This window comes from Carassius carassius, chromosome 46 (genome assembly GCF_963082965.1).
Source record: "Carassius carassius chromosome 46, fCarCar2.1, whole genome shotgun sequence".
Classification (NCBI taxonomy): domain Eukaryota; kingdom Metazoa; phylum Chordata; class Actinopteri; order Cypriniformes; family Cyprinidae; genus Carassius; species Carassius carassius.
The window spans coordinates 16,407,368-16,419,805 of NC_081800.1; the positions used below are offsets into that span (position 1 = coordinate 16,407,368).

Below are 12,438 nucleotides of genomic sequence, written 5' to 3' on the forward strand. Positions count from 1 at the left end.
AACCATAACTTACCAAAACAATTTGGTGGATCTGGTTTAAAGGTTCCATCCTCAGAACAATAAAGTGTTGCTTGTCCTATGAGATTAAATCCTCTGTTACAGCTATAGAAGACTTCTTGTGAATAATCGTAACTTTCCAAAGGCACTTCTTTAAGTTGCCCATTTTCTATGACTGGAGGTGCTGAACATTTCACCGCTAAAGATAAAAACATTTAGGTGAATAGTAATTTATTTTCAGGACACAAAATATATTTTAATACAAATCGGGAATGGTTTTGTGCTCTTCAATATTACATTTCATTAAAATGTAAGAACTAACATACGTTCACAGAGAGGATCTCGGCCATCCCATCCCTGATCTCGGCATTTTCTTGTTGTTTCCTTACTCGCTAACATGAATCTGAAAGAAATGATTCGCCTCTTACCAAATACTTAAACACAGCTAACAATCTAACTTCTATGTGGTTTAAAACAGACATATTTATGCATATATATAAATATAAATGACCTTAATTGTTTCACTTACCCTTTGTCACAAACTGGTCTAGCCGTGTCGCCAAATAAAGTCCCAGTCATTTCATATCTCCCATTACGGAAAACAGGAGGACTTCCACAGGATTTTCCTGTAATGTATTCAAGGTATTGACTGATTTAGAATTGGTGCTCCTCAAATACTGTCAAATTGATGAATAATAATCTTTAGTGTTGCTTCATTACATGATACAGGGATTTATTCCTGCCGTCAGTAGGAAAACCACTATGAGACTTAAGCTATTTAAAGACGTCTTGACTCATACCATACATCATTTCACATATCTGAATTAGATCTTTTAAAATACAATGTTTAAAGGCATTTTAAAGGAATTTACAAACATTACTTAATAATTAATGACAGTACATACGTGTGCAACTGAGTCCCAGACTACTCCACTGGATTCCCTCACAGGTAACTGATCTAGATGCTGTTACGTCAACTGGCTTGTGTCCAATCACACACTCAAATGTTACACTAGATCCATCTGGGAATATTTGTGTCGAGAGATCGTTTGCTGATAAAATGACATTTCTTGATGCAAAAGAAGGCGGTTTACATTCCCCTGTGGAAATAAACAACACGCGTTACTGTAATCTGACGCAGTAATATTTTGATCATCATCATTATTATTAGTAGTAGTAGTTAAACTTCTCCATCTTATTCTTACTTTGGTATTAAAAAAAATTGTATGGTTTACTCACTCAAGTCAAATGTGCAGTTGATATTAAATTACAATTCATAACAATCAAAATTAACTGAATTTCCAATATGGTCTATTAAAAGTTAATCAGAAAAGAATAATAATACTACAACTGCAACTGCTTATGAATATTGCTTGAAGTCTGAGTATCTAAATGGTCTATAACAAAGTACCAAAAAAATAAAAAATAAACTCAAATGGACGAACAGGCTGCTAGTCTTTATCATTCGCATAATAGGTGAAATTATGTATGGACAAAGCTTTTTTGCAATAAACTAAAACTTATGCAATTCAGCAATTATGCAATGACCATTCAGTTTTTTAGGGATGATGTCATCACGCACACCATTTTGTCGGCAAAAGGCCAGTTGGAAGGGAAAAAAAAAGTTTATGCATATTCTCTTTGTCGATAACAAAACAGAGCAAAAACTTGATGGAGACTTGGCTAGTGATACTGAGAGTTGCACTGACAACAGCTCATTTATTATTTTAGCAGAGGTGGGTGAAATTCTTTTAATTATTAAATGATTAACTCACTAAAATAAAACTGCATAACTGCAAAATTAAAAATATAATTCTACTAAGACTTTAATTGTCAAAATGATCTTTAACAGTATTTGGCAGGATTACATGTGTTAAAAGTAACATTTGTGCATTTGTGTGTATGCTGTACAACTGTGTGCCAGGTTCTTTCCAAGGTCTCTTCTTCATCTACTTGAACACCATAAAGCTTTCCTTGAACAACCTTCACTACTGGGAAGGGTTTTGTAAGGACCTTTAAAACAATGGGCCCCATTAACTAGTAATTGTGTATAGTGTATTTGTACACAAAATAATTTATCATAAAAAATGTCAGTCTTAAATCACAACATGTGTATGCACATACACGCCTTCTAATGTTAATGAATTCGTAGTATCCTAGTTGAGCAACTGTGTGCCTGAGGTTATTAATTTGCATGAAATACATCCAATCCGTCTATTTAGATGGCAGTGGTTCCCAAACTTTTTCTGCCAGGCCACCCTTTTGTGGAGAAAAATTATTTCAAGCCCCCACCCTTTGGGTGCAAAAGTCAGAAGAAAATAAAAAAATTTAACTATATACATTTTATTCAGATATCGAAGAAATTTACATGAAATGGTTCTGAAACATCTAAGCTCCACAACATCCCAGCATAAACTCTCCAGATAAAATATGTTATTTAGGCTAAGCATCAACATTCACAAACCACTGTTATTTTTAACAGAAAAGCAAGCATGGGATGCTGCTCGCATGGTTTTTGGATGGCAGAATGCGAGCAGCGCTTCCTTTATTATCACTAAAAGCTCACATCTCAGTTATTCACGATCTCATAAAAGTCTCTGTTATAACACAAAAAATATATGCACAATGAATCTTTCACAATGTCTAACACTTCGTGTGTTTAAATGAGAGGATTCATGAGCACGCATTTATAGCACGGCGGTGAGTAGATACTAACTTAAATCACCTCTTATTGGCCATTGCGTTCCAAAATCAACAGCCTGAGTCTGTGATTGGCTACATTGCGCAACCCTTTAAACTCGTGTTTTAAATAGAATTTATGCCTAGTTTACTGTCAATTATCTTAATGTTAATATTTGTTGTTCTTTTTGCTTTTGTGCAACAGTTAAATAATTTATGTTTTGGACACTTAACGTTTAGATAATTTCTTAAATTTTAGAAACATTAGAAATTATGAAATATCCATGTATATATTTAACACGTTTATAAAAACACCCAGATTACGTGATTTAAAGAGCAGGTCATATGGGTTTTTGAAAAATATCTCTTTTGCAGTTTATATTGTAGCTATCCTTAAATGAAAACAATCTGCAAAGTTGTTAATCAAAAAAAGTGCACGATAAAGATATTTTCTCTCAAAAGATTATATTGAGAGATAATATATCATATTACGGGTATATGTCACTAGGTAACACATTTCCATAATCCCCAAATGCCCGCAAATTATCAACAGAGTCTGACCTGCCCACAAACACTTCCACTATTAGGGTGTATCACATTAGGGGTGGGACGGTTCACTGGAAAAAAAAAATTATAAAATGATCGAACCGTTCGGTTCTCCACACACGGTTCAGCATGCGCTAGGACCGCGGTTCTACTTAAATCTGACAAAGCATCTGTAATGTGGTTTGCTATAAATGACACGTAAAACAAACAGGGTTCCGCTAATATAGGTTTCTGTTGATGGATGCGCATTCTGGTTTCGCAGACATTACAACAACAGCGATGAGAAAAAAAAAAAAACATGGATAAACCATGAACTCTTGTTCAATGCGAATGCCGTAAATCGGAATATGAGCAGTCATTTATTTCATCATCAAGTCATAAGACAATATCATTCTATTTCGGAGGCTTGGATGTTGGGGAAATCGCAAGAGTAGTCGTAGGTAGGGCTGCACGATTCTGGATAAATTGAGAATCACGATTTTTTTGGTCTCATATAGAGATCACGATTCTCCTACGATTCTTTTTTTATTATTATTACTATTATCATTATCACAAGTATATAAATTAATACTTATTTTGCAAGGATTCTTTAAATTGATCAAGTGTGACAAAGACATTTATAACAAAATATTTCTATTTCACATAAATTTTGTTCTTCTGAACTTTCTATCAAAGAAACCTGAAAAAAAATCTACTCATCTGTTTTCAACATAATAATAATAAATGTTTTTTTGAACAGCAAATCAGAATATTAGAATGATTTCTGAAGATCATGTGACACTGAAGACTGGAGTACTGATGCTGAAAATACAGCTGTGCATCACATAAATAAATTACTAATTTAAAATACATTCAAGTAGAAAGCAGTTATTTTTATTTGTAAAAATATTTCAAAACTTTGCTGTTTTTGCTGTACTTTGGATCAAATAAATGCAGGTTTGGTAAGCAGAAGAGAACTTTAAAAAAACATTACACATCTTATATATAATATATTTAAAACCCCAGTTTTTTTATATTAGAAATGATGAAAAAGTTGTTTAAATCACTGATTCTACGACTCACTCATAAACCTACTTCACTTGTTTCATTACTGGATGAATTAGCGTTTTTGAACGATTCTCTTGAATGAAAAATTCATTCATTGACAAATACATTTTTAAGACACTTGTCGCCAAATAGTGGTGAAACAATGCAATCGACACGAACGTTATTTGAAGCACGGTACTTTCAAAAGGGGATTTGGTCTATTTTAATCGCTGCCATATAGACATCAATGTTTATATCTGAAATATAAGCTTCATCCCAGTATTTTTTTTAACGATTAAACGTGCAGCTCTAGTCGTAGGTGTATTGTTATCTGAGGTCCACTTATTATGATTTTTACATAAAAAAACATTATAATTTAGCAGCAATAAGCTATTTTCTGTCCTGTTTTAACCCCCCTCATTGGCAAGCTCCATTTGAATAGACGTGGCGGATTGTAGACTCGGAAGTAAATGCCTAACGTTGTCTAACAGTTGTGTATGTTTGACAGCCTACATCCTTCAGAGATGGATGGTGCTGTGATTTAGGTTAAAAATGCATAAATAGTCAGTACATATCAAATAGTGATGGGAAGTTTGATTCTTTTCCGCGAACCGGTTCTTTCAGACAGTTCGATTCAATAAACCGGTTGAAAAAAAAAAAGTTTCATCGGTTCTTTTACACTCGACGTAATGATGTCATTGGCGATGACGTAATGGCGTCACGTGTAGAGCTGCAACTAACGATTTTTTTTGTCGACTAATCTAACGATTATTTTTTTGATTAGTCGACTACTCTAACGATTATTTTTATTACAATAAATAATTAATCTAATGTTCTTTTTTTGATTAGCTAATGAATCCTTTGGATAACTTTACAAAAAAATATAAGTACAACTTCTAATATAATATTTCAACCTTTATTCATTTTCAACCAATGTAGTTGTAGTTTTTAACAGTATACAAAAATAAAGAGGCAAAGATGGTACTATGGTAAATATGAGTTTACAACAGCGCTTATAATTAAACCACAGTAGCCACAAATTTACAGTTGTCTGAGACATGATGAAATGTTCTTTAGCATCACAAACCATAAAATGAAGTCAGGGTTCTGCTATGGTTTAGTATGGTTTCCAGAGATCTGGAGCTGATTCGGGGTCGCTCGGTGGTTTGTGACTGTTGCCTGTCTTTTAAGGGGCTGTTCACATATCGTGTCTTTTGCGCGCTCAAGTTCGTTATTTCCAATGTAGGCGCAAGGTATGCGTGCTCATAATGGAAGCGACGCGGTCGCGACATGCACGCGAAAACAGGCGCGTCCGCACCGAGTTAAAAACATCTAAACTTTTCAGAATGCCGCAAGCGCCCACAGGTCATGTGACAAGAACTAACCGATCAGCTTCATCCTTTCCCGTAACAACGTTGAAAGCTCAGCTAAGATGAAGGAACTGCTGATCTTAGCTGTATATGGATTGCCTTTTTGAAATAAATTTAGTAGCAGAGCTACTGCAAATAATTTTTAGTGCTGCAAACCCATTTATCCGTTGCAGCACTAGTCACGTCTATCAAACATTCAAATATATAAAGTCAGTAATCATAACTTTAGTCAGTTAAAAACCTCATAATCATGAAAAGTTTACAATTAAGTTTTGTAACAACGCACCCAAATACAGTAACTGCAATAATGGACATACAAGGATTTAAGTCTTGAAGATATAAAGTAAATAAATTAGGTGTCATCAGCGCAGAAACCATGATCCACTTACCATACATAATCCATTGCAATGTATTTGTTATTAAATGAACTTACGTTTCGCCAGATTGCCCTTCATTCAAGCCCTCGGTTTACCCACACTCATAACATTAGCACAGAATCAATCACCAAAAGAACCAGTTCGGTTCAGACGTACTGGTGATCCGAAAACCGATGCAACCGGTTCTTGACTCGAAGAACGAGAACCGCTGCAGCAGTGGGCGTATTTGTTCATCATCGGACTCTACTCTGTGTTCATCTTCAGTTCTCTCTTCACTGCAGTTCAGTTAGTGTACTGTTTGAGTAAATTAATTACTCCGGGATATTGGTTTATTCTGACTCAGCGGGAGTGCCAGTCACATTAAAAAAGTTAACACCTTAAGTAATTTGTGGATTAATGCTTATTGGAGACGCGAACAGTTTCAAACGATTCAGTTCGATTTGGTGAACTGGGTTAACCAGTTCACTAAGAAGAACGATTCGGTCGCGAATCGGACATGACTAATATCAAACGATCTGTAATAACAGACAAAGTAATAGTGATCACGTAATGACGTAGTTCACGTAACGTAACTATTTTACTAAATACTATTTATATACTACTGAAAACTATTTTAGTTATTATACCATTATAACTTATTTCTATCTTCTGAACTACTAACATGATGGTTAGCTAGACTCATTATAGCTCACTAAGACTCAAACAACAACACAGTAAGTATATGACAACTATCATTCTGGGTGAAATGTATCTTTACAAAAAGCAGTCATACATTAATAAAATAAACCATTTTAGTCTTACCAATGCATTGTAGTGGTTCAGGGCTCCATCCATTTTCTCTACACACAATATAAGTATTTCCTTTCAGTGTATAGCCATCTTCACATTTGTATTCTATAAAGTTACCCAGTTTGTAGGGTGCTGATTTTCCACCAACTCTTTTTGCATTAGGAATTTTAGGTGCTGGACACCCATCTGGTAAAAGATTATTTAAAGGAACAGAACTGATAATTAAATATTTTATTTATTAACAGGAAGAAACTCACAAGACTTTTTTTCTTCATCTCATGACATTTTAACCATAACTTACCAAAACATTTTGGTGGATCTGGTTTAAAGGTTCCATCCTCAGAACAATAAAGTGTTGTTTGTCCTATAAGATTAAATCCTCTGTTACAGCTATAGGAGACTGCTTCTAAATATTCGTAACTTTCCAAAGGCACTTCTTTGAGTTGCCCATTTTCTATGACTGGAGGTGCTGAACATTTCACCGCTAAAGAGAAAAACGTATCATATTCATATACAGGTGAATAGGTATTTATTTTCAGGACAAAAAAAAAAAACTATTTTAATACAAATCGGGAATGGTTTTGTGCTCTTCAATATTATATTTTTTTCAAATGTAAGAACTAACATACATTCACAGAGAGGATCTCGGCCATCCCATCCCTGATCTCGGCATGTTCTTGTTGTTTCTCTACCCGCTAACATGTATCTGAAAGCAATGATTCGCCTCTTACCAAATACTTAAACACAGCAAACAATCTAACTTCCATGTGGTTTAAAACAGACTTAAAACAGCATAAAACAGCACTTACCCTTTGTCACAAACTGGTCTAGCCGTGTTGCCAAATGAAATCCCAGTCATTTCATATCTCCCATTACGGAAATCAGGAAGACTTCCACAAGATTTTTCTGTAATATAAATCAAGGTATTGACTGATTTAGAATTGGTGCTCCTCAAATACTGTCAAAATGATGAATAATAATCTTTAGTGTTGCTTCATTACATGATACAGGGATTTATTCCTGTCGTCAGTGGGGAAAACCACTATGAGTTATTTAAAGACTTAAGCTATTTAATGACTTCTTGACCTATACCGTCCTTTCACATATCCAAATGAGACATTTTAAAATACAAATGTTCAAAGGCATTTTAAAGGAATTTACAAATGTACGTTACTTAATAATTAATGACAGTACATACGTGTGCAACTGAGTCCCAGACTACTCCACTGGATTCCCTCACAGGTAACTGATCTAGATGCTGTTACGTCAACTGGCTTGTGTCCAATCACACACTCAAATGTTACACTAGATCCTTCTGAGAAATTTTGAGTCGAGAGATCGTTTCCTGATAAAATGACATTTCTTGATGCAAAAGAAGGCTGTGCACATTCCCCTGTGGTGATAAACAACATGCGTTACTGTAATCTGGCACAGTACTATTTTGATCATCATCATTATTATTATTATAAATTCAACTTCTCCATTCTATTCTTATATTTGGGGGAAAAAAGAAAAAAAATAATTAGTATGGTTTACACACTCGAGTAAGACGTGCAGTTGAAATTAGATTACAATGCTTGAATGGGATCAGCTAATTAAAGTTTATTAACAGTTTTTACTTTTCGTTCTTGTTGCTCATACTTTATAACTTTATATTTAAATGCTAAAAATACTTTTGGGTTTATGTATCCATTTCATGATCAGAAGCAAGCAAATGTAAGTCATGTGCATGTAACATGTTTACCAGTAAAGATTTTGGTTATTTCTGTGTACAGTAGAGGCATGCTGTGACCCGAATCAGGATTATCAAGCAGTAGGCTAAAAGATTTCTGTTTGCAAAGCATTATTAGTTTCTAGTATCAACATAATGCTACTAGGCTATAAACAGATTACAAAAAACACAAAGTCCCACACAATCCTTAGAATAAAAATGTTATCCACCTTTGTCTGAGGGAATGTCTTACAGCTTTTTAAACATATTGGCAGCACTTCTGGTTTAGCCAAGTGTCACTCAAATACACAAACAAATGATTTCATATTTTAAGGGTGCACTACAAATAATCGTTATTTGTCAGATTGGCTGAATGAGCTATACGTTTTCTGTCATTATTTTTTATCTATCATATGTAGATACACCCCATTTATATGTAGATATCAAAAGAATATCAGTTTCAAATCCTCTTTTAAGTTCTCTTTGTTCTGTCCATCTGATAATTTTATTTTACTTTTCTGCTGTTACAATGTGAAAAAGACAAAAATAAGACACTGTGTTCATGGTTTGCTATCATGATTTAATGAACAATATCCCACAAATAATTCACTGGAATGTACTAAGAATCTCAGATTTTGTGGAACTATTAGAGTTAACCATTAAACAAGTTTATTGGCAGTATCTGACTGTTTACACTTCTGTGTTTGTTACTCCTAAAATTCACTGAAAGCGGCATAGGGTGTAGGGGGGAAAATTGATATACTGTTCATGCCTGTTTTCTGGAAAAACAAAAACCTCAAGTGGCTTAATATGGTTTTGATTGACTAGTGAGATCTGGCAACCCTGTTAATGTGTAATTCATATTTTGTATGATATTGCCGGAAGAAAAGACTCTAAATGTTAAATCCGTATATCTAACGTTATCTAATTAAGGTTCGTTTTCTACACTAGCATTTAGATTATCTTAATGCTAAAACACATACGTAATCTTAGTTAAAATTCATTAAAGATAGATAGATAGATAGATAGATAGATAGATAGATAGATAGATAGATAGATAGATACTCACCTCGGACATGTTCACAGATCATAAGATAAGCAAGGAGAGCAATACTGGGACACAGCACCTTACAGCCCATCTTGTTTATATCGGTGAATGCCTGCTCCAAACAATGTCAATGTTTTTTTCGCAACTAATAAATATAAAGACATCTTAGCGTAAGAAAATGTGCTTTTAGAAATAATTAAACGTCAACACATTCAGTACAACAACAACAACAAAGATACGAGAGATTCACATGAGAAAAAGCTTTTAGCCGCTAGCATAACAATCAAGATGGGGTTTAAATTAACATGCCATATTATTAGACTACTTACACATGCTTTGAACGAATGCAAAATAATAGGCTTAGTTAATCAACCAAGATTTGTTTTATTTTCTTATAAGGCTAGCGTTATACGTTACGCCAAAATAATGTGATCACATAACGTAATGTTAAGTTAACTAACTTACTACGCAGCGCGTAGGAAGTGCATTGGTTAGTGCGCTTTATCAGGTAATTTAATAGTCGATAACAGAAACTGTAACTCGACATATGTAAAATACCATTGTGAAATAACAAAAAAATTACACAAAAGATTAAATAATGGATCATATTTTGTGTGTGTGTGAGGATAATTTCTTTTAAAAATGGCGAGGACATTGTGGTAGATAGGCTAACGTTACTCTATACATAGAGAAGCGAAAATTAAATCGTTGTTTTAAGCAACCTTACCTTGGGTTTTTTTTTTTTTTTGAAGATTTCTCGGTGCTCTGTGCTGGACTCAAACTGAAGCACTTAAAGTCCAATTACTCTAACAGGAAGTGTGGAGCTCTTGTTTCTTTTTCACACTCAACACTTTTCACACACCCAACAGGGTCTGGCTGCAGACATACGGGCGAGTGGAGCTCCACTCAAGAGCGGAAATACGTCACCTCCACTAGCAACGCCGCCGCCATGGTGGCACAGGCAACACTTTCCGTAGAATTACGTCACCTCCACAAATGACGCGGCCGCCAAGTTATGTCACCTCTTTGTACGTAATGTTAATATGTTCTGTACTTTTATCTTTGTTACTTTTACCTAGTAGAAATAATAAGAAAAATAATAATCGATACTTATCTTTTACGGTTTATGACACAACAGCGGTTTTTTAACCCCCCCCAGCAATTTGCACTAGACATCCACAATCCATATTTTGAGGGATTCTGCCTTTTGTTCTTTTGTTTTACCAATGTACAACTGCCAATGTAACATTCCATACATTTTTAGAAAGTTAACCTTATGTTTGTGATATTTAGCAGTGAAAAATAAAATAATACCTCAACCAGAACTTTGTTTTTTTTAATTTTGTATTTTAAGCAAAATAACAACATATACATATAAACCACAGTAAAATAATGAAGAATAATTTCCACAATTTAGCAGTTTTAATTGTTTTTGAGTAATAATAATAAACACATCTTAGACTACACTGAAAACACATGAACTGCAAGTGACCATAATTGTTACAGTAAATACACAATGTGTGTGCACGCACACACACTTTACTCTTCAAGACCTCCATCTTCAGTGAAGCAATCCCAGCTACAGTAGCCAGGGTGGTCATCTTCGGAGTAAACCCCAAAAGCACTCCCTATTGTCCATTTCCCTGGTGACCAGCCCCACAGTCTTTGTGAAGCTGGCTGCACTGTAGGCGACTGCACCTAGAGATGATGTAAGGCTTTCTGTACTTTATGTGATAGTGTCTCTTTAAATATCTTCACTGCACCTGTTCAGTATCAACAAAAATGTTTTGTTTGAATGTTTAATGTTTCAGTCAAAAGTTTCATGTTTGGGAAATGGAAGAGAGTGAGATTACTTGGCCTAATTGTTATAGCCACAAAAAACAAGAGGGTCAATCACACTTACTGAAGTCACTATCAAGCCAGCTGAAGTGTGCCTCCTGTTAGTTAAATATGCTCCTGACTGACAATGTTGTTAAATCTCTGGCATGAACAATTACGTCAGATGGGTCAAGTTTAATTACAATACTGACATTGCATTATCATTAATGTTAAAGCAATGTACTTGTTGCTGAAGGTTCCTGGGCCACCACAGTTGTGCTTTGTTGTTCTGATGCATCTGATTGCTGGGCTGGGGACACAAAGAAGACATGAGCACAGCAAAACTGGAACAAGACTATGTCTGTATACTGACATGATGTAAATTCAACACAGAAAAATACGGCATCAAACACCTATGACAGTCCCAAAGCAGACAAGATGATGGTGCCAGAAGATCCAGTCTCTATTTGTGGAGGTGTTATGAGCATGGATAACACTTGATATACATTTGATCTGAAATAAAAAAGTCAAACAATAGAATAATAGAACAACAAAATAGAAAAAATAAAAATGTACATGTTAATGTCACATGTAAAAAGACTTTGACTTCTAGGATGGCAACATACATTTAAAATGTAAAGAGTTCTGCATCTTCCATGCCAATCCTATCCCTGCAAGTGAATGAAAAATTAAATATGAAAACAACCTCCTCATATGACCTTTTTAACATTATACAACAAATGCTAAAGGCATACACACACAAAACGATTGTGTCCTTTCATTATTCACTACGTTATTTTTTAAGTTACACCTATGCTAGCCGTCATGTACTGAAGGTAAAAATTTAAAGAGCAAACAATTAACAAATAAGTTTATCAGAAATGTATTATCCAAACCATACTTCCCGTACTTCCGTAGAGGGAAGTCGTGGCCTAATGGTTAGAGAGTCGGACTCCCAATCGAAAGGTTGTGAGTTGGAGTCCCGGGCCGGCAGGAATTGTGGGTGGGGGGAGTGCATGTACAGTTCTCTCTCCACCTTCAATACCACGACTTAGGTGCCCTTGAGCAAGGCATCGA

General features: G+C 34.9%; 1 protein-coding gene and 1 long non-coding RNA gene across 6 annotated transcripts in view; both read right to left on the bottom strand.

The window, feature by feature from the left end:
• The window catches only part of LOC132129319 (complement receptor type 1-like), an 18,358-nt gene extending 8,670 nt beyond the window's left edge, over positions 1-9,688 (bottom strand). For 3 of the 4 annotated variants that reach the window (XM_059540866.1, XM_059540863.1, XM_059540864.1), the window contains exons 1-10: positions 9,565-9,688; positions 7,983-8,177; positions 7,594-7,690; positions 7,414-7,490; positions 7,086-7,268; positions 6,797-6,970; positions 903-1,097; positions 527-623; positions 324-400; positions 14-196 (exon numbers count right to left, since the gene is read on the bottom strand). In XM_059540866.1, coding sequence (XP_059396849.1) covers positions 14-196; positions 324-400; positions 527-623; positions 903-1,097; positions 6,797-6,970; positions 7,086-7,268; positions 7,414-7,490; positions 7,594-7,690; positions 7,983-8,177; positions 9,565-9,634 — 1,348 coding nt within the window. In that variant the 5' untranslated portion in view covers positions 9,635-9,688. The remainder of the gene's footprint in view (positions 1-13; positions 197-323; positions 401-526; positions 624-902; positions 1,098-6,796; positions 6,971-7,085; positions 7,269-7,413; positions 7,491-7,593; positions 7,691-7,982; positions 8,178-9,564) is intronic. The other variant, XM_059540865.1, reaches the window with a different exon arrangement.
• Positions 9,689-10,946: 1,258 nt separating this feature from the next.
• Positions 10,947-12,155, bottom strand: LOC132129335 (uncharacterized). 2 transcript variants are annotated; one of them, XR_009428486.1, is made up of 4 exons: positions 11,988-12,155; positions 11,775-11,874; positions 11,447-11,671; positions 10,947-11,306 (listed from the first exon to the last, which is right to left on the bottom strand). It is a non-coding gene; the product is annotated as an uncharacterized LOC132129335 (long non-coding RNA). The 2 variants fall into 2 exon arrangements; XR_009428485.1 differs by lacking the exons at positions 11,775-11,874; positions 11,988-12,155 and having other exon boundaries at positions 11,447-11,763.
• Positions 12,156-12,438: the final 283 nt, after the last annotated feature.